Source organism: Coenobita brevimanus, chromosome 52 (genome assembly GCF_032717465.1).
Source record: "Coenobita brevimanus isolate Jiangsu-jjx chromosome 52, ASM3271746v2, whole genome shotgun sequence".
In the NCBI taxonomy this organism is placed as follows: Eukaryota; Metazoa; Arthropoda; class Malacostraca; order Decapoda; family Coenobitidae; genus Coenobita; species Coenobita brevimanus.
The window spans coordinates 6,793,327-6,820,376 of NC_137005.1; the positions used below are offsets into that span (position 1 = coordinate 6,793,327).

A 27,050-nucleotide genomic window follows, 5' to 3' on the forward strand; every position below is an offset into this window, starting at 1 on the left:
ATTGCCCTTATAAGAAAGAAAAAAAAAAATTTAATTAGCCAAAAGTTATGGCATAGTCTGTTAGTTTAGGTGATATGTGGCAGATTTTCCCACACTCTTACAGTTCTTTGAGATTTCAAGTGATAGGCTGTAAGACTTGTACGCCATGAGTATGGCAACAATTTTTCATTTTTTTTCTTAAGAAAAACTAATGAGCTCATGTTTTCTTTTTCTTTTACAGTTGAGACCATAGAGAGAACTGCAGTTTTCTTTGATATAACTGTACAAGAAACGCCCCTTGAAGATGAATCGAAATATCAAAGGCAGGATGGCACGGCCACCAGGTTCTGTAGGAGCTGAACTGGAAAACCAGTTCATTCTTAGATTACCAGCGGTCAGTACAGTACTGTCATGTTGTTCAGCAGTCATACTTGTGTCATGATACACATAAATTTAAATATTCTGTTTATAGACTACAGTACAGGCAGAACCTGAGATACGATACCCTGAGATGCGATACCCCGGCATAGCGATGGGGGTAGGAATACCACCCTACCTCACCAAGTGATGGCCAAACTCTGATATAAAAATGGGTTTTGTTTTTTTAAAACCAGTTTTTATGATATTTTAGACTTAAATTTTGTGTTTAGGTTGATATATAAACTGTTTTCAGACTTAAATTAATACTGTGTGTTTTAGTCATAGGTGGGGTGAACATTGTCGTTCTGGGGTGCAGTTTAGTAAGTTTGATTTTTTCCAGACTTATTTTTGATGATTTTCAGATTTTATTTTTTGGTTTAGGTGAGTTATACACTGCTCTTAGGCTTAGTTTAGCTTGTTTTAAAGCTATTGGGGGTTTAAGTTAGCCAGAAACTTGTTTTTGGACTTATTTGGGTGGGTTAGGACTTTGTTGGGGAGAAAATCCAAGGCTTAAAAATACATCCCTGTACTTTACATGTTAAATCTACCCCAAGATACGATACCCTACCTACCAATTGCATCATTAAGCAGGGATATGCTTGTTCATTCATTCATTGCCAGACGCCATGTATCCCAGACAGGGTGGCCAAGGGCTTAGAGTTAATTGTTTTACAGGGAGGGGCACTAATCCTCCACCAACCCCACTTGACGTAGGGATATTATGTTACTCAAGGTTGTACCTGCTATAACGATGAGATGCCTTTGGGAAAACCCATCATTGAGCCGAGGTATCATTAAACATTGGCGTTATAACATAGAATGTCTAGGGATGTGTTTGGGAGCCTTGGGATTACCCCCCCTCCCAACCAAGTCCAAAACCCACCCAAATGAGTCCAAATACACTACAAGTTTCTAGCTTTCCTAAACCCTGAAATAGCTTTAAAACAAGCTAAACTAAGCCTAAAAGCTATGAAATAGCTTTAAAACAAGCTAAACTAAGCCTAAAAACCATGAAATAGCTTTAAAACAAGCTAAACTAAGCCTAAAAGTAGTTTATTAATAAACCCGAAAATAAAATCTGAAAATCATCAAAAATAAGTCTGGAAAAATTAAACTTAGTAACTCTACCCAGAAATGATGGTGTTCACCTCACCTATGACTAAAACACATTATTCTATGCCTAGAAACAGTTTATAAATCAACCTAAACACAGAGTTTGAGTCTAAAATATCATCAAATTCAGTTAAAAAAACAAAACCCATCGGATAAACGGCGACTGGTGGTCGATCGGCAGGGAAGAGTGTTAATTTTTTCACTTCACTAAGCAATGGATTGTATAGTAGGGAATGCCTGTATACCAGCCTTTGAAGAAAATAATGTTAAAAAGAATATAAGTTTTTTATTATGATTTAATGCAGAATGGATGATACCCACTTATCAGAGTGTGCAATGCCATATAGTAATGAACACTGTTAGTCTGGCATACTATATTTAATTCTTGTACATTACAGTGATTATTGTGTTATGATGGCTTAATCCACTATGATACTTTTAAGTCATGAGCAAGACAGCAGTACTGGTACAATTCCTTTCCAGCAAACATCATAGAATTTTATTTACTTGACAATGAGTCTTTGGAGCCTGAGTATGTTTTACCAGTTTATGTTTGCTGGTGTGGTGGTAGAGTCCTTGGATTGGAACGTATTGTAACCTACACACTGCAGTTTGAGTCCTAGAGGTTGCTAGAGGATTTTCTATCGTGTAAATACTACTCCGGGTAAAAGGGGACAAAATGGGATTGACAGTTACTTTTATTTTTTATTTATTTTTTAACCAGACAGTCTTCATCCTGTAAAAACTTCTTCCTGTTCAACTGTTCCTTTAGTTAGCTTTAATATTTTCTGTATAGGTTGGTTTGAAATTTACTTAAGTCAGACAGGGACTAAGGTGATTTTGTCCTGTTAATGAAATGTCACTTTATGTTGTGGGTGTGGTGTTGATGTGTGTTAACCCTTTCCCAAGAGCTTAACCTCTTAATCACTTTGCCAAATTAGGGGACACTAGCAGATCAACTTCATTGGTAACAGTGGAACCTTTTTTTGGCAATTTTCCCTTAATTTACATGGAACTTAAAAGCAACAATAGTAGTTGTTGTAGCCCCAGATTCATCTGGAAAGTGATCCTGGTGGACAAGTTTACATTGCCCTACTCTCACAGTCCACCATCCGCCTTTTGGGGGGACAGGGAAGTAGTTGAGGGATGTTTGTATGACTAGGCAGGTGAGTTGCACAGATATATTATTGCCACCACATGAAGGCATTCCGTTCCAACTCTGTTTATAGCAGAAAATGGTTGGCCTATAGAATAACGGTTGTTTTTAATGAAGACTTATTGTATATATTTTCATATTTTCAGGCCCAGGGTGCTACCCTGCGAGAAGCCATCAGGCAAGGGCAGACAAACATCAAGGACCGTTTAGCCATCCAGCTGGATTTCACCAATGACAAAGATGACATGCGCAATGGCGTCATTACCTTTGACACTATCATGTACAAAGCACGGGTAATAGCTCATCCCGTTATTGTTACTTTTTTCTTTTTTTATAAGCTGCTCTCTCGTGGTTCGAAAGAAGTTTTATTTAATTTTTCTTATATATTCTTAAAACTTTTTTTCTTTCTTTGTACTAACTGTTGTGCACATTTCTTACTCGTCTGTCTTGTCCCTGCTTGCATCCATCCCAGCCACTACTTCCTCTCTTTGTCGACTACTCTGTCAGGTCTGTATCTCACCAAGCTTGTCTGCTAACTTTAGCATTCCTAACCAGATATCACTTCTGGGAACTCCATAACTTTCTAAGTCCATTTGTTCCCAGTTAATAGACATCAATTCTTCCATTATCTGTTGATCATATTCAGCTTCCATTGCATTGTTTTTCAGTATTCACACTTTTATTCTCAACAGTCCTCCTCCTATTGATTATTTCCATACTTGTCTCAGCTTTGCCTTCCGTGATGGCAATACTAAAATCAGAATATCTGCATTATTTCCTATCAGTTACAGTGCATTACTTTTGTATGAGTATAATTAGGTGTAGCCTACTCTCAGTTGCTTTTAAAAATTAATACCTGTACAGTAATTTCTTGATTATCTATTATAGTTCAGCCAAAGCCATGTTGGATAATGCCTTACTGTACTACCTCACCCCATCCCTTCTCCAGGGGACATAGCCCCTACAAAAAATGCCTATACAGTACTGTATTGTACTGTGTACGTATTAAGATATAAGAAAAAACAACCCCAGATGCAATTTTTCTGATAAAAAGTACTGTATTTTGTAGTAAATATACATCTGCTGTGTCATACTGTTGTAGGCAGCTGTAAAATATTTTGTTGATTATTCCCATGTGGTTAGTGTTGTGCTGTCAGTTTAGCCATTAATGGATAATGCTTTAATTCAACCAGATTTTTGCTTCTCAGTGAATGTGGCATCAGATGATTGGGGGATTACTATGTAGATTGTATTTTGTAGTTGCCTATGACTGTTTGACTTATAGGTAGCTATTTCATTTCAGTTGATGGACATGCCTACAATCTTAGAAACTTGGAAGTCTATTGATGGCAAGAACTTTTACAAAACTGCTGATGTGTGTCAGGTAAGTATCGCAACTGTATAACTGGTATGGGTTATTATATATTGTACTTTTTCCTGCCATGCCACTGCAGCATCACTAGAGTATGACATTATAAAATCCTTCTAAGTTGGATTGGCAATAATTCTTTACTTTCCAGAGACCTCTCCTTCTTCCTTAGAACTATTAGCCTACTGTACCTCAAAATAAGATTGCTGCCCAGAAGACTCATGAGTAAAGTCTTTTGATGGTATGAAGACTGAAATATTGATGTCCCAATACTGATATCCAGTACTGTAACTCCTTACTCTATAACTAGATGCTGATGGTAAGAGAGGAGGAGGATCCACCAGAAGAAGAAGACCCAAAGAAGAAGCGACGTGATCCTAACAAGGTAGACAAGAAATATCTGTGGCCTCATGGGTATACACCCCCTCTCAAGAATGTGCGCAAGAGGCGCTTCCGTAAGACACTTAGAAAGAAGGTAGGTCTTTGTTAGTGTGTATTGATCTTGTTGTCCTTCTTGATTGGCAGTATGCAAGTAATAAGCAGGGCTGTGGAGCTGGAGTCAGAGATGGAAGCAATTACAGGTATGATGATGCTGGAATCGGTGTCAGAGTTAGTAAAAAAGTCCCGACTCCGACTCCAACTCCAACCACCAGTAAGGAACTTTTAAACATGACATAGATGTAATGTGGAGCTATTGCCCTTTGAATGACAGCTCCTTCGGTTTTATTTCTTAATGCTTCTGCAGTACTTTTTTTCTTTTCTCTTATTTTCCACATTGTGTGTAGACTTGTTTGTTGTTGTTTTGTTCTTTGTTTATGTTGAACATAAACATAGGTGCTGTCGTCTGTCGACAGAATGATTAGAACAGAATGTAAACAGACACCACGATCAGCAGATTTCCCACTTGATTCTAGAATCTAGAGGTGAGTTTCTATAATACGAAAGTACTAGGAACAAAATGGTTATAGTTTAAAGTGACATGGAGGCATCTGCCAGTGCCTGTAAGCTGTGATGTGGGAATTTTGAGCATGTGCAAGTCAGTGAAGACCCGTCATGGCAGATTTATTGTAGAGAATGTCTAAGGCATTGGAGTCAGACACACAAGAAATCAAGGAGTCAGAGTCGGAGTCGGAGTCGAGTGTTTTGGGTACCGACTCCACAGTCCTGGTAATAATCCCAACCAAGCCTTGGATTTAAATACCTATGAGCCATATCTTGTGTGAGCACCAAAACCCATGTGGATGTGTATGGTATATAGGAGAACTACTGGGCTTTGGGAGCAGACTGTGAAGCCTATGCATAGAGTTGGACACACACACACACACACACACACACACACACACACACACACACACACACACACACACACACACACATGCATGCACGCACATGCACGCACGCACGCACGCACGCACGCACACGCACACACACGCACACACACACACACACACACACACACACACACACACACACACACACACACACACACACACACACACACACACACACACACACACACACACACACACACACACACACACACACACACACACACACACACACACACACACACACACAAAGAAAAAGACTGCCAGGTGTCTGTTTGCTGATTTTATGGTTACCAGCCAGTATAGTACATGGTTTCCTGGATTAATGGGAACCATTTGGCTCATCACTCAGTGTAGTCACCCAAAGTTATTTTGACATTGAATGAGTGAATGGTGAATGCATCGAAAAGCACACATAAAAATGACAGAACAAGAGAACAGTAGCTTCAGAGAAGACATCACCAGAAATATGCATTACCAGAAGGAATCATGACATGTGCATCATGAACTGATTACTTTAAATGAACACACAAGACAGTCAGTCTTGAGGGAAGCTTCACATACCTTATATGGCATTTTAACTGGAGACAAGAGATAATACACTCTGTACCTATCTTTTTGAGTCAGTGGATTCCTCCTATCACCACTTAAAGCACCTTGATGGTGTAATAAGATGGCTGTGAGCCTTCTTCCTTGAGGGTGCCTCCAGAGAGGGTGTATACTGTAGAATACCAGTGAAGGTTTATATCCAAGGGGTGGTTGGGGTTGATTGCTCATGTAATGCCACTCAGGGATGAGTGAGGCTGGTCACTCTCATAAATGTCGGGACCAACTGCTTAGCCCTGGGCTCCTACGCTCCTCATGGGGCAGTGTAGGATTGGATGATGGATGGATGGATAGATAAAGAATTAGTTTTTGACAAAGTGAAAGCATATCTATTAGTCTCTGGAAATTTTGATGTGTATCTTAGTACAAGTGATGCTTCTGAGCTATTAACTGATGTTACTTAGAATGAACTTTTAGACAGGTAATGTCAGAGAATGTGATGCATATTTTCATTTTATTTCGTTTAATTTATGAAAGCTTCAACATGCTTGCATGCAATGGTCTTGGTCACCAAATGACTGCTTGCCATGCTGTTTGAGTTCAAGCAGTTTTTCTGTTCAGTCAGAATGTGTATTCATATAGCTTTGCCTTTGTTTTTCCTGTCACAGTCTCAGTTTAGTATAAATAAATAGAGAAGGATTAGTGATGACATAGGGCATATATATTTAAGATACTGTGCCAAATTTGATGAGACCGTAATTTATTTATTTGTTTTGACAGAACTTAGACTTACCAGAGATTGAAAAGGAAGTAAAGAGGTTATTAAGAACTGATAATGAAGCGACTAGCATCCGTTGGGAAGTGATTAGAGAGGAAGATGAGAAAAAGAACAATGCAGATACCAACCTCTCTTCTTCTAACCTTGATGGTAAGTAAGAAGTAGGGATAGACTGCAGAATGACAAGTATCTCTATCAGGTTAAGGTGGACAAACTGTAATCATGATGTTCAGCTAGTCAATGGGATTGGGCAGTGGGTAGAGTGTGGTAGTATTTTTTCCCGTAGTATCAGTCTATAAATTCACACTGATATATGCAGCAGTATCATAGATTGAAACTAAAATAATGCTGTGGTTTACTGTTACCATTGTGTTATGGCAAGTACACTTTCAGGTGAGATGTTTTAACCTTTGTTATTTCCAATCCTGTAGAGCAATTGTTTGGAGGTGTTTTGAGCTCTTCTGATGATGAAGTTGGCCCCACCATCAATATCGTAGATGAGGATGATGACTCACGCCCATCTATTGATGATAGCAGATTCTCGGAGTCCTACCTGGTATGATATGCATTCTTTTATGATGCTATTCTGGTAACATTCCATCTGCATCAAAATCAGAAAAGCAGTCTCATATAGTTATTATTAACATTGTTTCTTGATACAGTTCAGTATAGCAGTTATATATAGGTCTTTTTAACCCCCTAATAGCCACTGGTAAGCAATTGCCCCTTTGGGGTTGTCCCATAGGTTCCTTATGCTGTTGATTGGATGGTGAAGAGTGTATATGCGGGGGAGTTCGAAAATGGAAGGAGGTGTGGTAGGCCAAGAAGATGAATGTGATAAGTGTGTGTGTGAGAAGGCGAGGTGTGAATGTTAATGAGCCTGGAAATAGATGGGATCGAGTTGGTTGAATGAATTATATATGGAGGATCACATGACACTGATTTGGTACTTTTTTTTTTTTTTTTAAACTAACTGGCAGGTGAATGTGAAGCACATTTGAGGGGGGGGGAAAAAAAAAAAAAGCAACTTGCTGATGGTTAAGCTTGTGAGGTGGACTGGCCAGAAATTTAGGAGCCTGATTGATATGTGAATGATTATCTGGACCATTTTACAGGGCATTGTGTTGATAGTTCTCCTGCATTCATATTTTCATTTTCCTTGTTCGTGGATCCTTCCTCACCCTATCTTCCTGAGGTGGGGAAAAACATCAGGATAATGATCATGATTGTGATATAAGTATTGTGTGGGTGGTGCTTGTTTGCATTTAATGTTATAAGGACTGCTTTATATTGTCTGGTTTGGAGAGTGTTATGTGTCATGCTAGATGTGCACTGTTAGTCTTAAGATGTATTGATTGCTTTGTTCTTGTTACCTCTAGATAAGTTTATTCAGCTTTAGAGAGACCTTTTGCAGTGGCGGGGGTAATGAAAGCTCTGACTAACCTCTTGAATTTTAAAAATTTGCACCAGAGATGAAGAAAAAATTTGAGATAGCAAGAAGAAAATAAAGACTAGCAGTGTTATTGACACGAAAGGGATTATCATCTTCATCATCATCATCATCTGGACCTCCTTTCCCACCCTAGGGCGAAGTGAGGACTAGCAGCATCTAGACATCCAGAGTTTGCCAAATTCAGTTGGTCATGCTTACATTCACTCATCATTGAAGCCCACTGAATGCTGGCTCCATCTGATAGGCCAAAAGGTTTCACCACTTACTGTTGCTTCACATATACCTATCCAATTGATTCAGTCTGAACACTCATCATTGTAATCCCCATCCCTGATGATTCCCTTGAGGACATCCATGAATGTCTCTGCTGCTTTGGCATCTGCTGATGCTAGTTCTCCTGTCACCTGTACTCTTTTCAAATCTTTCCTTTTCCTAAAGTTGCCAAACTAAATACTTGACGCCTTAAATCTGCCTAAGGGTTTGGACAGCTTACAGCAAGCAACAGCATACAGGTGATGGGCCGTCTTCCTTATGTCAGTTGAGCCGATTGGAACTCCTTCCTTCTCCTTTTGGTTCAAGTACATAACCAGGGACCTCTCCATCATTACAAGCACTGGGTCAGACACTCGAATCCTTTGGTCCATGGGAGATCCCCTGTAGGCCCGCACGGTCTTCATAATTGGATCTTTCTTCCCCAGGATTGTTTGAATAGTTGACTCGTTGACCTTATACACCTGTGATGGCACAATTACATTCTCCTCTCTCCTTCCACTTGATTACATCAAGCATCTGCTCCTGGGTCAGACTCTTTCGATGTCTCGCTGGGTCATGGTGTGGCGGCATGGTTGGGCTGGGCCAGGTGGCCAAAAAAAAGAGCAAAGATAACACACATCACGTGTAGAGTCAGAGTGCGGGGAGAGGATAGGCTCAAGTGGGGCAGGAATACTCAATGGACCGTGACAACACCCCATGCAGACACGTGACAGCCATATGTCACAGGCAGATGCAACCCATGCTGTGACTGTCACTGCCCGCATTATGTCTGTTTCCGACATATGCCAGGTAGGGGGACCACTGATGCCATATTCATTGTTCGACAACTTCAGGAAAAATATATTGGTAGGAGAAGGGATCTTTATTTTGTTTTTGTTGATTTGGAAAAGGCCTTTGACAGAGTCCCTAGAGAGGTGGAGAAGTGGGCAATGAGAAAGCTTGGCTTGGAGGAGTGGCTGGTTAGGGTGGTTATGGGCATGTATGTGGGTGCTCACACCCAGGTGAGAGTGAATGGAGCTTTGAGTGATGAGTTTTCCGTGAATGTTGGTGTGCATCAGGGGTCAGTCTTGAGTCCCATGTTGTTTATCATGGTACTTGAAGCCCTTTCACGTGACTTTAGAAACGGACTCCCGTGGGAGGTGTTGTATGCTGATGATTTGGTGTTGATTGCAGAGAATGAAAGGGAGGCGGAGGAAAGGTTTAGGAAGTGGAGAGATGGTATGGGGCAAAAGGGTTTAAGGGTAAATGCAGATAAAACAAAAGTGATGATATCTAGGGTTGGTGGCGGTACTGTCAAAGACGAGGGAGAGTGGCCATGTGCAGTTTGCCGCAAGGGCGTGGGAAGTAATTCCATCTTGTGCGGTGTGTGTGATAAATGGGTGCATAAGAGATGTAGTGGTATCAGAGGTAGACTGCGAGATAATGCTGATTTTATGTGTACGGCGTGCCAGGGTGAGCAGGTGGAGATTGTCAGACGTGAAAGGATTGAACTTGCTGGTGAATCTCTTGAGTGTGTGGAAGAGTTTTGTTATTTGGGAGACATGTTGTGTGCTGGAGGTGGGGCTGGAGCTAGCTCTGTGGCTAGGGTGAGAAGTAGTTGGAAGAAGTTCAGGGAGCTCTTGCCTCTCCTGATATTGAGAGGGCTCTCCCTACGTGCTAAGGGGTCTTTGTATGCAGCATGTGTTAGGAGTGTAATGCTGTATGGCAGTGAGACCTGGGCAGTGAAGGAGGAAGATATTCTCCGGCTCAGACGTACAGAAATGACAATGATTAGGTGGATGTGTAGTGCGTCCCTGCGTCCAAGGCCTGGAGGGGCTGGGTTTACAATGGAAGAGTTGAAAGGTAGGATGGGACTGGAGTGTATTGGTGTTATGATGAGGAGAGGTAGATTGAGGTGGTTTGGACATGTGGAGAGGATGGGGGATGATAATTGGGTGAGGAAGGTGAGAAGTGTTAATATTGGGGGTGGGGTTATAAGGGGTAGACCGAGAAAGACATGGGACGAGGTCATTAAGTGTGACCTTAGGGTTAAGGGACTGAACGGGGAGGCTGCATTGGATCGTGCAGCATGGAGAGCCGCCATTAGGTGACCAAGGCCGACACATGCAAGCATGTTGGAGCCTTTAAAAACGAAACGACTGTGTTATGACCAATTTTTTCACTTAATGACTGTTTAACCCATAATCTGTGGCCTCAGGCCGCATAATCCCTATCGTCACAGCGTAGTACAGTTTCTGAATAAATGGGCAGATTTTTTCACCCTCATTGTATATGCTGTTTTCACGTTTTGACCATTTCATGGCCTCAGAATTTGCCTTCCGTGTTATGTGAGGTTCGCGCACTCTGATTGCACGTTATGTGAGCGCTAACTGTATTTTACATTCATTTTTCTTCCTGAATCATCATTTACCTCCTACTTTTTCCTCTCTTCCTCTTCACTTCTTGCTCTCAATATATTCAGTTCTTATTTCAGTTGAACCCCTGTCCTGTATCCACTCAAGCCACTTGTCCCTCTTTTCCTCCACTGCCCACTTAACCTCTTCATCCCACCCTGCCATACCTTTCTTTTTCGTTGTTACTCTTGCCACACCACACACCGCTTTTGCATTCCTAACTAAGCAGTCCCCATATACATTCCACAAGTTGTCCAGATCCATTTCATTCCAGTTAAATTAGTATTATATTTCACTTAAGTAATTATATTCTTATCATCAGCAAACTGAATCAGGAAACAGTCCTCCGGGCAAGGCCTCCACCTCTGCAACACCACTCAGCTTCTCTGGCTTGTTCAGAAATGAGGGGGAACCTGGGCCCTCATCCAAGGCTCAGACACCTTCCCCATCAAAGAGCTCCAGCAAAGGTACTGAGACTTTTAATAAAGACAGAATTTTTTTATTTTTATATGCCTTTATGTTTGTTAGAGGCTGTAATTTGATGTAGTACAGATAAGCACTCAGGCCACACAATCTTTACTCTTAGGAAGGAAACAACTCAGCCACAAGTAAATTGGTGAAAATCCAAGGTGAGACAATCATACAGTATTATTACAGTCTTATGACAAGTCTTAAACTATTATTTCCTAACAGTGTTCAGCTACTGCTTAGAAGTACAGTAATTAGCTCGTTTTGACATGTGGTTTAGCTTCCACTCCATACAAAATTTTAGCTGCACTATGGCCAACCTCAGTTTGAGAATTCCATAAGAGGAAACATTCTGTCATGTTTATGTGTGTACTGGGTATGTAGTGTACAAGCAGGATATTGAATGGGAATGCTAATAAAATGTAATGGTGTTGTATAAAAGTGTGGATTGTGATTAATTTTAGTATGCAGTATAGGATAGAGAGAAAATCCAGGATGATATGCATAGTACAGATGGGAAGTGAGGTATAAGGGAATTGAAGGGAAAAGAGAGATAGCATCAGGAGATACAAGTAAACAGAGAACTTCTAAAGGGTAGGAAGTTTAGTTTATAGGTGAAGAGGGCCCTGTGTGAAAGTATGCTGCTTTCAGCACTTGCAGGGGAGGTCTAAGGCAATGAAAAATTATGGTTTGTGTGGTACTGCTCATTAAAATCTGTTTAAGAAGATTTGCATGTAAAAGAAGGATGGCTGGATGTATGATTGAGGTGTGGTGTGCCTAAGTGCCCACCTGTACATGGAGATGGCTTGGAGGTATCCAAAAAAATTCTTGTTGATAGGGTGCCAAGAAAAATTCTTTGAAAAGTGACGCTGAGGACATTGTTGGAAGAATGAGTGGAAAAGTATACTGGGGGAAGAGATGAATGTGGAAGGGTGACTGAAACTGTGAAGGAAATTTAGCCCCTTGAATTATGCTGCAGTGGCTGATTGATCAGCATCTCTAACAGCGAAGCTGCCGGACTCATGGCACCAGGGTCCAAATCCTGGTGCAGGCAGCGGGTGTCACTTGACTTGGGTGTCCATCCACCTTTTGTGGGTTGGTAGGTAAAATGAGTACCTAGGGTAACACCTAGGAAGGTAACTGTGGTAACCTGGATGATGCACTGGCCTTGTGTCCCAGGCTGTTGGGTGAACAACCCACTACAGGCTCAAAGGCCTATGTTACGAAGATCAGCACCACGGCTAAGCACCTCATGGTGTCTGACTCGACTATTACCTTTTACCTTTAATTGGAGGATGTAATTTTTTGTATATTCTTACTATATTTTTACTGTATCCAGGTAGTTATATTCACATTAGGTTAGACTTAGTGAGCTGGTAGGTGTTAAATGTAGCTTTCATTAACACCCTTCATTACTGGAGATCCTTCATAAGGTGAGTAATATCATCCAGAGGTAACCATCATAAAAAGAGAAATTGGACTGTGGGGAAGAAGGACATGTAACCAGGCAGTGGTTTTGGTACAGCCATCCTCAGTTGGGGGTAATAAGGATGGAACAAGGCATTGGAAATGGTAATGAATAAGTATAAAGTGTTTACGTGAGTATTATCTGCAAAAATTAACCAGAGAATCATTCATTAGAATGATGGAAACAGAGAAACATCGTGTTTCAGCCTGCTGCAACTCTTTTTTTTTTTTTTTTTTTTTTTTTTTTTTTTTTAATAGAATAATTTATTGATTTCGCCTCCCATATAACTTACAGGTATTTTGATAATGGCATGAAGGCACACAGAGTTGTGGCAAATGAAGCAGTGCCAGTCTGTAGTTTCTCACATCTCCATGTATTAAGGTATACAATACTAACAGTTTGCATTCTGTAACTTTTTTGTTACTTATACTAACATGAAGTTAGCAACTCAACCACTATAGAGTACTTGTTTTGGAGTGTATCTAATACAATTATAGTAACAACTGAAGTTTGTCTTATTGAAGTCAGCCAAGTACAGAATTAGAAGGAGAGTTTTAACTGGTAAATCAGGCAGTAGAGTACTGTAGTATAAAATAGAACTGATAACAGGTATTCTGGTAAGTCAGATCACTATTTGAAGGTTTTGGTTCTTAGCAGATAGAATGTCAGCTTAGGATGAGTCATTTATAACTGATTCAGAATAAGTTAACAGAAGTCTTCATGCCATAGCTTCCTCAGATAAATTATGGGAATGTTTTTGGCAGGTGTTGGATAAATAAATCCTGTATGACGTACCCTCATTTGTTATTATTATAAGCAGTAACATAGGACAAGATAGAAGGTAGTTCATTTTTGGTTCTTACTGAATAACCCTAACTCGACAAGAAGAAAGCAGTGTTTATAAAAAATAAATGACCTCTTTCAGTTGACACAGTAGCAGCTGATTTTTTTTTCTTTAGGTGGTAGGTGGGGGCACTCACCATCCACTCACTTGATGTAGTGCTGCACTCAGGTGTTTGCCCTCTCCTCTCCTCCCTCCTTTCCTTCCTTCTTCTTCTGTATTTCTTTGCTTCATTCTTTCCTTGTCCTTCTGCCTACGGGTGACTTTACACTCCCTCTTTTGTCTTTCTTTCTTTCATTTTTTCCAGTTCCTCCTGCCTATGGGTGACTCTACACTAAGTGACAAGCTAAGTGGTTTGCTGTACACCAGGAAACCATTTACTATGCTGGGTGGTAACCATATAACCAAATTATGGCACGTGGTGGTGTAGTGGGTAATTGCGGCGCTCCAATCGGATTGAACCGGTGTGGGTTTATATCCAAGGGGTGGTTTGTGTTATTGCTCACATAATGCCACTCAGGGATGAGTGAGGCTGGTCACTCTCATCTTAAATGTCAGGACCAACTTGTCTAGCCCCGGGCTTCTATGCTTCTCATGGGGCAACATAGGATTGGATGATGGATGGATGGATGGAATATATCTGTTCTACTATAATCAGTTATGCAGTTCCAGAGTAGTTAAGTTGAAATAATTTTTGCATTTCGGAAAGAAATTTAAGTACTTGTAATGAATTCAGTGGTTGCTGCTTTGTATTAGATGTAAAGAGTAATTAATCATCATCATCATCATTCCATTCTCTCCCTTGCACCCTTTTTGCATTTCAAAAAGAAATTTAAGTACTTGAAATCGTTGGTTGGTACTTTGTATTAGATGTAAAGAGTAATTTAATCATCAACATCATTGTCATCATCATTCTATCCTCTCCTTTGCTGACAAGGGGTTGGAAAATTGAGATCATGACTTTTCTTTTTTTAAATCATACTTAGAATGAGATCTAGAAAGAATAGGAGGTCTTGGGTAAACTTAAATTAGAGAAGGGAAATCCCAGGTGTAATATTGCCCCTATTCCAGTACCACAGAACTAACAAGGCTGTGTGTTATGTAGGTGTTTAGCTGTGGAGTTGCCACATTCTTATGTCAGTATGATTGGGAAGGGGAGTTCTGATGGGTCACATTTTCCTCATTTAGTCATCATATATAGCTTTCAAGGATTATGTTGGTAGAATTTCAGGTAGAGAGTAAAAAAATATTGCATTGAAAATAAACTTAATCTAAACTAATCACAGGCTGACTTCATCTTAGACATGACTTCTCTTGTGCAAGTTTATGCATGTGAATGAAACAGTGCCTGCCTTCCTTCAGGCAAGTCCTCACGCACGCCCTCCAAAAAGAGCAGCTCGGGTGCGAGTGGGCACAACCGGCCACCAGAGGAAGGGACACACTCCTCTGAGGGCACTAGTAAGTTACACTAGTATCATGCTTATACCACTGCAAACATAACTACCAGTTCATTTAATTATGAAAAATAAGGTGCTGGAGAGGGGCACCTTCATATGGTGGCACTGATATAAATGAGTGATTGAGCTACCTGGTTTTACTTTTTTTTTTTTTAATGCAAGGAAGAAGGAACCAAAGGCCAGGAGCCTACAAATTGTTCCCTCCAAGAAAAAAAAAAATGATAACAGAGAGCCAAATTCAAGAACCATTCATTTCGAGATGCCCGGACACACTGCGTTTGAAAGACTGGAGATCATAGGCAGTAGGAAATACAGACAGAGGGAGACAGTTCCAGAGTTGACGTGTTGTATACATGAGGGACTGGAAGTGATGGTCAACTCTTGTATTAGAGAGTTGGACAGAAAAAGGATGAGAGTTTGTTGCCAGGTGGGTGCTACATGCCTGCCATGGTGGTGGAGGATGCAAGCAGATAGTACAGAGGAGCAGTGACCATTGAAGTAGTGATAGAAAAGAGATAAAGATGCAACAGTGTGGCGAAGAAACAGAGATTGAAGGGAGGCAGTAAGAGGAGGAGAGGTAATGAAATGAAAAGCCTTTGACTTCACCTTGTTGACAAGAGCTGTATGTAGGGAGCCTCCCCACACATGAAAGTTGTACTCTGCGTGGGCGAATAAAACCTGTGTATAAAGTCAACAACTGCACTGGGGTAAAGAAGGCATGGAGTAGGCTTAGCATGCCCAATCTCTTGGAGACAGATTTTACAAGAGAGGTAATATGTTCTTTCCAAGATAAATCCTGAGAGAATGAAACTCCAAGTATGTTTAAAGATGATGCAGGATTGAGCTGGATATTGTTAAAGATTAGAGGGTACTCCTGTGGAAGGTTTTGTTTGGTTGATAGATGTAAGAACTGAGTTTTTGACACTTTAAGAACAAGAAGATCATTTTTACCCCAATCAGTGATATGAGCAAGTTAGACATTAGGTGTGCCATAGCCTCATCCCTTGTCTGTTGAAGTAACTGCTGAGATGGATGCTGTGGGAAGAGAGTGGAAAGGTGAAGGGTGCAGTCATCAGCATATGAGTGGATAGGGTTAGATGACCAGCTTAGAAGGTCATCGATGAGTAAAGGAAGAGAGTTGGTGATAGGGCAGAGGCCCTGAAGAACACCACTATTGATAGCCCCAGGAGAAGAACGGTGACCGTCTATAACAGCAGCTGTAGAATGGCCTGAAAGGAAGCTAGAGATGAAGGTACAGATAGAAGGATAGAAACCATAAGAGGGCAGTTTGGAAATTAAAGACTTATGCCAGACTCGATCGAAAGCCTTTGAGTTAAACCTTGTCCATTTCTTTATCCCCCAAAAGGAGGATGCCACATGAAGAAGGCAGCATCAGCCCACAGTCCATCAGGTTCACATTTCAGGTAAACCTGAGTCTATGGCTAATACTGTACTACTCTGACGATAAATAATGAAACAGTGAACATTGACGTGTGACATTCCCTGTTGCGATGTTGGGAATCTAAGCAATCTTCGTAGAATATTATGTAAAGGTTTCATATTTCTTTTGCCAGAAAGTCGAGCAGTACTACTCACAGCAGCTATACAGTATGTTTTTATTTCATATATATATATATATATATATATATATATATATATAGTAATCCCTTTAAGACCCAGATGCCCAAGTCCCGGACACCCCAAGTCCTGGACATTTTGGGCTTGGGTCCAAAAATGGCCAAAAAACATCAGTGCAAAAAAAAAAAAAAGCCAATATGTGTTCATTCCTACTCTAAATTTGCCGCGCGGTGACAAACAGCTGTGTTTTGGCGCGTAGTTCCAGCGACATCCACTAGAGCACCCCTGCATCCTCCCCACTTCCCGTCTACCTATCGTCATGACTGCGCGCTCGTTGACATGGTTGCCCATGTGGACGCTTTTGTGGTAGATAGTGAATAAACTGCAATACCTCGCCACTAGACCGCATGGGAATTTACGGTGTTGTGCAGTGTTAGGATATTAGAATTCAGAGTGCAAAGGATTAAGTGTAGAGTGCAACACTGTTGTGTTGCAACTGGCATGGTGCAAGAAAGAACAGAATGTGCAGTGTTAAACAATTATAATTCGCAGTGCAAAGGATTAAGTGCAGTGCAACAATGGATTATTGTATGTGCTTGAAGTGCACCCTCACCACTGTCAGAGCCATAGAGGAGGTAGGTTAATCTTCATGACAGTCTTGTAAGTACCCTGTACACTGCTAAATATTTTCCATACTCATTTCTGATTTCTCATTCTCTGGTTCCTTTTCATTTATTTTATGGTTTCTGTCCCTTATTTGAGTGAATAGGGTCTTAAATAGGTGTTGTGCATGTAGGGAGTTATTTAGGTGACTTTCAAAGTTAGGTTGGGTTGGGGTGTATAAGTACCTTTCCAGGGGCATTTTTCCCAAGTCCCGGACAAAACCAACTCCCGGACATGCCTTTGGCTCTATTATATCGGATCTTGGAGGGATTATTGTATATACAGTAAAACCTCGATATAACATGACTTCAGTAGACCAGAATTTGCTTTTATCGTACTCGAGGAGCTACCGAACTAAATTCCTATATATCAGAAAAAGTCTGATAAAGCCAGAAGCAGTCCAGACTGCCTGACCACTTCAGGTATATCCACTACGATAAGGTAAATAAAAGACATGTTTATCGGTGTACAGTACTGTATTATTATATATATTACACCATTTGATTAATGTAGTGAAGTTATAACACAGAACAGTACCTCAGTGGTAGTCAAAACAGTTTAAAAACCGTTCATACAATCCGAACTAATGTCTGATATATCAGAAAAAGTCCGGGTTAGCAGGGGGAAGTCCGGATGTCGCTTTTATCGGAATTTTGTGTTTTTCGGAATGGCATATGCCCCAATTAGTCTGTTGTAGTGAGGTCTTACTGTATATATATATATATATATATATATATATATATATATATATATATATATGTATCATCATCATCATCATCATTTGTGGTAGATTGTGGCGACCATCATCCACTCACTTGATGTAGTGCTGCCTACTTCCTTAGCTTTTATCATTCTTTTTCTGTGCCTGCCCTCCTCTCTTCCTATTTCTCTTATCTTTCCTCTCACTTATTCCTTTTCTTTCCTTTACAGGTGGCTTTATATTGAGTGACAAGCCAAATGGTTTCCTGTAAGCCAAGAAACCATTTACAATGCTGGGTGGTAACCATATAACCAAACCATAAGTGCTCCCTACAGGTCAACAAGTGGGTTGGTGGAGGATTGGTGCCCCTCCCTGTAAAACAATTAACTCAATGTCAAATGGCCACCCTTTGCAGGATGGTGTCTGGCAATAGATAGATAGATCATCATCATCAACCATTTGAGTAATCACTGCAGGAATATATATATATATATATATATATACAGTAATCACTCTAATATCCGGACGCCCAATAACCGAACATCCCCACTAACCGAACCTTATCGTCCTGGGATCAAACATTCCCAAAATGGTCCAAAAAAAAAAAAAAAAAAAAAAAAAAAAAGATTTTTTGCCGTCCGTAATTTGAACTTGCCGCGCGCGCCGCGTGAGAGCATTGTTTTGGTTCGTCATTCCTCCGACGTCCGATAGAGCGCCGCTGCATCCTCCCCACTTCCCGCCTGTCTCTCACCGCGACTGGACCTACGCTCTTCGCCATGGCTGCCCACGTGCTCGCTTTTGTGGTGGTGCCGTACTTGCTGCAAGGCCTCCTGCTGCTCTCTGCCCTCCTCTTAGTGTGTGTGATGATGGCCCCGCCTCCTGAGAAAAGGAAGAGAGTGGTGTTGACTCTGGAGAAGAAATGGGAGATATTGGAGAAAGTTGATGCGGGTTGGTCTTCTTCACGCATTCTCCGCGAGTTCAACCTGGCCCGGTCGACTTTGTTCGATATCAAGCGTTCCCGAGACAAGCTCATGCAGTACACGGCTGACTTCTCGTCGAGAAGCAAACGCAACGTGGAGAGGAAGGTTGTGTTTACCCCCAAGTATGCAGAAATCGACCGCTCCACGTTGATTTGGTATTGACAGCAACGTGCAGCTGGTGTGATGGTACGTGGAACGGAGCTGAAGGCTGCTGCTGAGAAGTTTGCAAGGCTTCACGACGCCCTAGACTTCAAGGCATCCGAGGGTTGGCTCTTCGCGTTCAAGTTGCAACATGGCCTTACTAACCGTAAAGCACATGGCGAAGCATTGGACGCTAACGAGGATGGAGTGGACGAGTTTCGGCACAAGGTGAAAGGCTTGATCCACAGGGAGGGCCTCACTCTCGGTCAAGTCTATAACGCTGACGAAACTGGCCTATTCTATCGCTCGGTGCCAACGAACACTCTAGCCGATGAGACGGAGAAGCGTGTACCTGGCCGCAAGCTTTCTAAGGAACGGATATCTGCTTTGTGTTGTGCCAATGCTAACGGCATGCACCGGCTTAAGCCCGTTATTGTTGGCCCTGCAAAGCAGCCTCAGTGCCTTCGTGGGGTGATGGATGCCCTTCCTGTCATATGGTACCATTCTTTGAAAGCATGGTTCACAGCTGTGATTTTCAAAGACTGGTTTCACCGTCACTTCGTCAAGGAGGTCATCCAGTACCAGACGAAGACACTGGGAATTCCTCGCGACCAGGTAAAGGCTCTCCTTCTCCTCGACAATGCACCTGCCCACCCATGCGACAAGGACTTGGTTGCTGAGAATGGCCGTATTAGGTGCATGTTTCTGCCACCTAATACGACTGCTCTCATTCAACCCATGGACCAAGGAGTGACCGTGGCAACAAAGCGCCTGTACCGTCGGAAGTTCCTGGACGAGGTGATGGTTGTTCTCGAGGACGAGGACGAGCGCAGGGAAGGATGTGACACTCGAGGCAAGCGGACTTTGGAAAACCTTCGCCGCTACAACATCAAGTCTGCGCTGTACAACTGGGCTAGTGCATGGAAGGAAGTCCCTGTAAAAACTCTTGAAAATGGTTGGTCTCGTCTGCTTCTCGGAACAGATGTGGAGTACGATTTCCTAGGGTTTGACGTGGATGACTTCCATGCACGGCTACGTACGCACGGCGACGATGTTGATGTGGACGATGTTCGTGAGTGGTTGAACGACGACGAGGGCGATCCTGGGTATCAGACATTGTCTGATATCGAGATCGCGTCTTCGGTTGCTGGTGTCAGTCCCGAACTTGAAGATTCCGACGACGAAGGCGATGATGATGCGGACTCCTCTCAGCAGGACACTGCTCCAGCCATCCCCAAGCTGAGCGCACTCCGGGAACATCTAGAGTTCGTCCTAGACTACCTGGAACACCCGGACTGCGACAGGGAGATGGGGCTCTTGGGACACGTGGAGGAAGTGCGTGCTTTCCGGCAGCGCATCATCAATCACCAGAATCGTCGGTCCTTGCGTCAGTCAACGATTGACAGTTTTTTCAGGCCCGTGACCCCCGCTGTGCCAAGCCCTGGTTCCACTCCGTTGCCTCCCCAAGACAGGCCCTCATGCTCCGAGCCACAGCCCAGCACATCAGCTACAGTGGAGTCACCGCTCGATGTGAGTTTGCGGCTATCTTCAGAGTCTTCTATAGTTGGTACGCCATCACCACGACCCACCGATGCACCCCTTGGTCGCCTGCCAGTGATACTCTCGGACTCTGACAGTGAATAAACAGCAAGAACTTCCCCACTAGACCACACGGGAATTTTGGGTGTTGTGCAGTGAAAAAAACGGTGTGTTGTGTTAAGGTTTTTGAAATGAGAGAAAAGACTCAGTAGAAAAGAAATTTAACGTAACTAACCTTCTTTTTTTTGGCTTTGGAAAATAAAAAAAACTTGGGAAAAGTTAATGTGCAACACGAAAATTTAATGGAACATTATTTGGACTAAAGTGAACACTGTGAAGAGAACAGACTTCTGTGTGTTATTGACTAAGTTCAGTGCAAGACTTCAGGAAGAGTGTACTGCAAGTGCTTCAGGAAATCGTTCTTACTGTCAGAGTCCGAGAGGAGGCGGTTATTCATTGAGGTGGCCAGGGACTTGCTGTAAGTAGCCAGAATGTTTCATATTGTACTTTTTTCCATACTATACTTACCAGAATGTGTCATACTGTACTTTTTTCCATACTATACTTACCTCATGCATGTGCAGTAGGAATGTGTTTTTCAGAGTTAGGTTCGGTTAGAGTCCATAAGTACCAGAATGTTTATTAATGTATGAACATACTTCTAAACCCTCATTTTATGTTTCTTTTGCATTTATTTCAGTCATTTATGTGCCTTATTGGTGTGATTTGGGTGTTAAATAGGTGCTATGCATGTCCGGAGGGAGTTGTATAGGTGTTTCTCTGAGTTAGGGTCCATAAGTACAAGTCCATAAGCTGGGGCCCAATATCCGGACGAAACCAATATCCGAACCTACCGATGGCTCTATTGATCCGGATATTGGAGGGGTTACTGTATATATATATATATATATATATATATATATATATATATATCTATATATATATGTATATATATATATATATATATATATATATATATATATATATATATATATATATATATATATATATATATATATATACATACAGTATTATTATGTCCATGCACATTCTGTTGTTATTATTTCTTCCTACTTTTTTTTTTATTTTTTAAACAGTCCTGCACTCTGCTTTAATAGACACATTTCAAACCCAATCAGTCATCAGATTTCCAATTTTTTAAATTTTATGTACAGTAATTAGATAAAATAATTACTGTAGTGTTTGTAGTAGCTTGAATATTCCAGGTACTGGAATACTTCAGTAATGTAGCTGTAGTTTACAAAAAGTGTAGAGACAACCATTCATTGCTTGACTATTTCAGAATTCTTCTGTACAGTTAATTTTTCATTGCACTTTTATGTCAGAACTTTTCATCTCAAGGTGTCTGTATGTTATTATGTATGTGAGTTTTAACTCTCTTGATTTTGCTGAACACACTGAACCACCAACATGTTACAAAAAAATCATTGATAATTAACCACTCCTGAGTGGAACATCTGTAGCATGTTTGGTATGGATGGTGGGTATAAGGACTGAAGTGTTAATGTGTAAGGGTGTGTAGTGCATAGGAGGACTGTGAGACTTAAGAGAACAGCAAGTTTATTGTCAAATCTATGCCCACAGTTGGACTCATAAAATTTTACATTCACTGCATTTCCCCCCTCTACACTGGTGGTGTTTGACACCCTAGAGTTTAGACAGATGATCACCATAAAACGACTGTGATGTTGAAGGGAATGTCTCTGTCCAGTCATTAGCTGAGGCAGAGGGTGAACTGAAACTTCACATAATGTAAAAAGTCATTGGAAACCTTTCCTAAGGTTTAAGAGAGAAAGCTTTTGAAGTACTGTATCAGTATGTACCCTCCTGAGGATGGCTCTTAGCCTGATTGGTAGCTGCTGCATCCCTAAGGCTGTATCCACACTTCTTTACTTCCATTGCTTTATAGTTGATCACCATATTGCACCATGTCTTCACTGTGTATGCTGTTTTGAATTAATAATGTTCCCTACTTGTCAACCCTTCTCACTACATGCTCTGTGTGAGTTTCTCCCTTTGAAGATTACTGTTAGTGCTGCAATGGGGGACAGTAGGCATATTTGTATATTTGTTTACTGCTTTCATATTGCTCCCCTGTTACCTTGAATTTAGTAATGTGTAACATAGATACTTTACTACAAAGGCCAAGTTTTTTTTTTTTTTTTTTTTTTTTTCTTGCATATTTTCTTTTGGGCTGTTTACTGTGTATGATTTGGCTGCTTGCTCTTGCTGCTTAGGCAGGGTGGCACCTGTTGAAGCAGGCATTACACCTGAGGCAAATGGAAAACTAATGGTGAGGAGAACTGATGTTTGTGTTTCACAAGCCCTCAGAATAACCCAACTCCTGGCAGTCTTCTTCAGCATACTCTCCTAAACATTTTACCATCAGTGTCTTATTGGCCTTTATTGTGGTGATGACTGCTCAAGATGTTCTAAAAATAGTGTGGCCCTTTTCATCTTTTTCTGCAAAATTTGTGGCCTTTGCTCCAAGTTCCTATCTGTTAAGCACAACTTCACCTCTTCAGAACCTCACTTTTTCCCTCACAGAAACTTAGCTGCCTGAGGCTGCTGACAACAGCCCCTATTACGTTACCCTCATGTTTTCCTTTTCCTTATTTTATAATCAAGTGAGGCTGTAGGTTATGAGTTCAAGACAGCATAACTTCTCATGTTCCTGAACTTTAATCATCTGAATTCTTTATAGATTGGCTATTGCTGTTCTTCTGATCTGTGACAAAATATATCTGTCTTTTTTACATCTCCTCTAACTCTGATGACTCTCAGAAATACATTGATGATTTCACTTCAGAAAGAGGTCATCTCTCCATTTCCCTCTCTCTTTGAAAAACTCAGTTTTTGACGTTTCATTGTTTACTGCCTTTGGCATTCTTATCATTAACTGATCCACTGCTGAACAAGGCTATGTATTTTCCATCTTTAATAACCTTCAACAGTTTTTACAGCACCCTTGACCAGTGGCAAATCCTGTAGGTGGCAACACCTGTAAGAGAAAAGTTTTTTCCTTATTACCCACCATTGGCATAGTGTAGGATCAGAGAGACTCACCTTGCATCAAAAAGGCTGAAAATCAGAGATTGATGGCTCTACTGAATGTTCAAAAGTTGGAGAAATCTATCACAAAGTTTCTAATGAAATGTATGCATTCAAATATCCCAGCACCATAGTGGCGTCTGCCACCCAATGACTGGTTAGGTGTGGCCATAATGTCTATGTCTCTGAGTTGCATGATGCAACACTCTTTTTTGCCCCAGTACAGTACTGTGCAGTTCATGAGCTTCTTTCTTTCTTTGGTTGGCCTCCTGCCTGTTTTCTCTAGTTTTTGGGCTCTTAATGATCCTAGAAATCTCCCAAGCAGCCCTCTACCTGCCATCAGCCAAGTTAACTAGTGTTGATGCATTTGTTTTTCTTTCTTATCTCAGACAGTTATAATCAGCTTTGGGGAGAATTTGTGAATTGGAGAGGTTAGATATAGCCTTCAATTACCCCTCCATTATGTGAGGTTTCCCCAAAGCTCAACCCCTAACTGCCGGGTGTCTGTTGGAACTGTCAAAAAATCGGTTGCTGGGCGGTGCCGGGTGTCGGTAGGAACCGCACTTGTTTTCCCAGCATAATTTGAAGTGGCCACCACTTTATCTTGTCACCAAACCTGAGGGGAGACTCCCACTAGCCTGCCCAACCATACCTCAGTTCTCTCTGTGACTTTGTCAGGTGTCGGACAATCATATTTTAACCTTTCTCGTCCAATTTTGTTCCTGCCTCACGTGGACTTTTGCCTCATCCACCCCTGCCATGCCTCTTTCCAAGGATACTGTACTAGGAAAGGACTCAGTGATAGTGCCATAGGGCATGCCTTGGACACCACAGTGTCCAGTTTGTCTAGTAATGGAGAAGTATCACATTTAGAACAAAGCTATAGTTGAGGCTGGGGCAGACGCACGAATGCATCCTGTTCTCGCAGCAAAAATTAGTCCTCTTCCTCACGTCATTACTCACCAACACAACAACCTACAGACCTGGATACTTTTATTTGCAAGAAGAAGAGTTGGTGAGTAATATTGTTTTTAATTCATTTCCCTAACTGCCACAGTTTCTGAGATATTAAGGTTAGAAGTAAAACTATTTTGTGTTTTTTTTTCCCTACTGAGGTGAAGCACGAGCAGATTTCAGCCCAGCGGTTAGGGATTAAATTAATCATCTGGAAGTAGCAAGAATAAAATGTAAAATATGCCAGTGGATCTAATAGGTTAAAACTGTACTAATGAGAATGATAATTTTCTGTGAAAGATTTTGCAAGGATTTGTACTGTCCTTTTATGTACTTTATCCCTGTAAGTCTGTTTCAGGGGTAATTTTATAATACAGTACTTGATATATATATATATATATATATATATATATATATATATATTTTTTAAGGAGGCAGTCAAAATAATCAAGAAAACATTTCTTGTGAAGCTAAGTTATCAGTTTTACTTTGTTATATGTAATAATAATAATTCCATCACCCAACAGATAAATTATATTCACGACTCTCAAGTTTGGAGAATGAGATGACACACCTGACGGCTCAGCATGCAGCACAGGAGGCAGAGATAGCTAGTATTGAGAATCTTGCACTTAAACAACGGTTTCTTTCGAAACTGGCAGACATTGAAGCACATATTCGGGAAAAGGAATATGAGGTGAGGAAACTCTGCTTTGGTGATTACTCTTTTCATCGTAGTTACTTGATTTATATTATTAAAGGTATCTTTATTTACTGTAGGAATGTTTGACTAAAAACTCATATTCATTATGAGCAATTGTACACTGAACAGGGCATATCGAAGGTTTGAGTTAGATTATTTAGGATGATTGAGAAAGTCTACCATGGGAAAATTGCTCTTAATTATTTTGCCAGTATATTCACAGTTTTAGTTAACATCAAAGCAGGTAACATTTAAATTTCAATTTTAAAACTGTTGAAATTGTTGAAATCATACATAATAAGGTACTCAGACTACTTTGATGCCATTTCTCAGTGTGTGTGTGTGTGTGTGTGTGTGTGTGTGTGTGTGTGTGTGTGTGTGTGTGTGTGTGTGTGTGTATTTACCTATTTGTAGTATACAGGAATTGAGCGATGCTCGTGTTGTCCTGTCTCCATATCCACATTTATCTAGTTTACTTTTACACATGAATGTTTTCCTCCTGCACCACCTTTTTGTCTAAATCGTTCCAAATACTTATGTATTTACCCAATATACCTAAATTGAGATACATACGAAACATGCTATACTCGTGGGTTCCCATCGCTGTTTCTCAGTAAGTCAAATTTAGCTTTAAACTCGTTTAAGTTTTTAGACTGGATGATCTCTTTGTCCAGGCTATTCCATAAATCTATACTTCTGTAAGGAAAGCTATATTTCTTGATATCCTTCAAGCAGCTTGACTTTTTCAATTTCATTCCGTGTCCTCTTGTTGCTCTCTTATCCCATAAAAACAGATCTTCTCGGTCAATTTTATCTACGCCCACCATGGTCCTGAACACTGCAGTCATGTCTCCCCTCTTTCTCCTTTCCTCTAAGGAAGGCAAATCCAGCTTTTCCAGCCTCTCTCTGTATGACAGATCTGCCAGACTGGGGACCATTTTGGTTGCTGTTCTTTGTATTCTCTCAATCTTGTTTATATCTTTCTTTTTGTGTGGGGACCACACTACCTTTGCATATTCTAACCTGGGACGGATCATGGCCACTATCAATTTTTTCATCATCTCCTTATCCATATGATGAAATGCTACTCTTATGTTAGTGAGGAGTTTATAAGTCTCTCTAACTATCTTATTAATGTGCTTTTCAGGTGACAAACTATCTTGGACCAGCACTCCTAAGTCTCTCTCTTCTCTCATTTTGGTGATTAATTCATTACCCAACAAATAATTCATTGATGGCCTCCTGGTACTTTTACCCATTTCCAATATTTTACATTTCTTTACATTAAATTTCATTTCCCACTTCCGGGGGGAAGAGGGAGGGGGAGGCCGAGGATGAGATGGAGGGATGGGGTGGAGAGGTATATGAGAGAGGGGGGTGTGAGTTGGGAGCAGGGCAGTGAAATGGCGGGGGACAGGGCGACTTGGAGGCGATTTGTTTGTGGCCACCCCAAACGGGATTGAGGCGTCTGGCAATAGATAGATAGACTTCCGGCTCCAATCATGTATCCTATCCAGATCCTCCTGCAGCATTTTACAATCCTCCTCAACCTCTATCTTCCTCAAGATCTTTACATCATCAGCAAACAGACTTGCATAACTGTTCACTCTATCTACCATATCATTTACGTAAATCAGGAACATTACTGGCGCCAGCACCGAGCCTTGGGGGACTCCAC

General features: G+C 41.1%; 1 protein-coding gene across 1 annotated transcript in view; it reads left to right on the forward strand.

Annotated features, from left to right (window-relative positions):
* Positions 1-283: 283 nt before the first annotated feature.
* The window catches only part of Taf7 (TATA-box binding protein associated factor 7), a 31,013-nt gene continuing 4,246 nt past the window's right edge, over positions 284-27,050 (forward strand). The window contains exons 1-9 of the mRNA XM_080272900.1: positions 284-373; positions 2,815-2,961; positions 3,972-4,052; positions 4,348-4,512; positions 6,692-6,839; positions 7,121-7,245; positions 11,131-11,275; positions 14,948-15,043; positions 25,197-25,366. Coding sequence (XP_080129026.1) covers positions 284-373; positions 2,815-2,961; positions 3,972-4,052; positions 4,348-4,512; positions 6,692-6,839; positions 7,121-7,245; positions 11,131-11,275; positions 14,948-15,043; positions 25,197-25,366 — 1,167 coding nt within the window. The remainder of the gene's footprint in view (positions 374-2,814; positions 2,962-3,971; positions 4,053-4,347; positions 4,513-6,691; positions 6,840-7,120; positions 7,246-11,130; positions 11,276-14,947; positions 15,044-25,196; positions 25,367-27,050) is intronic.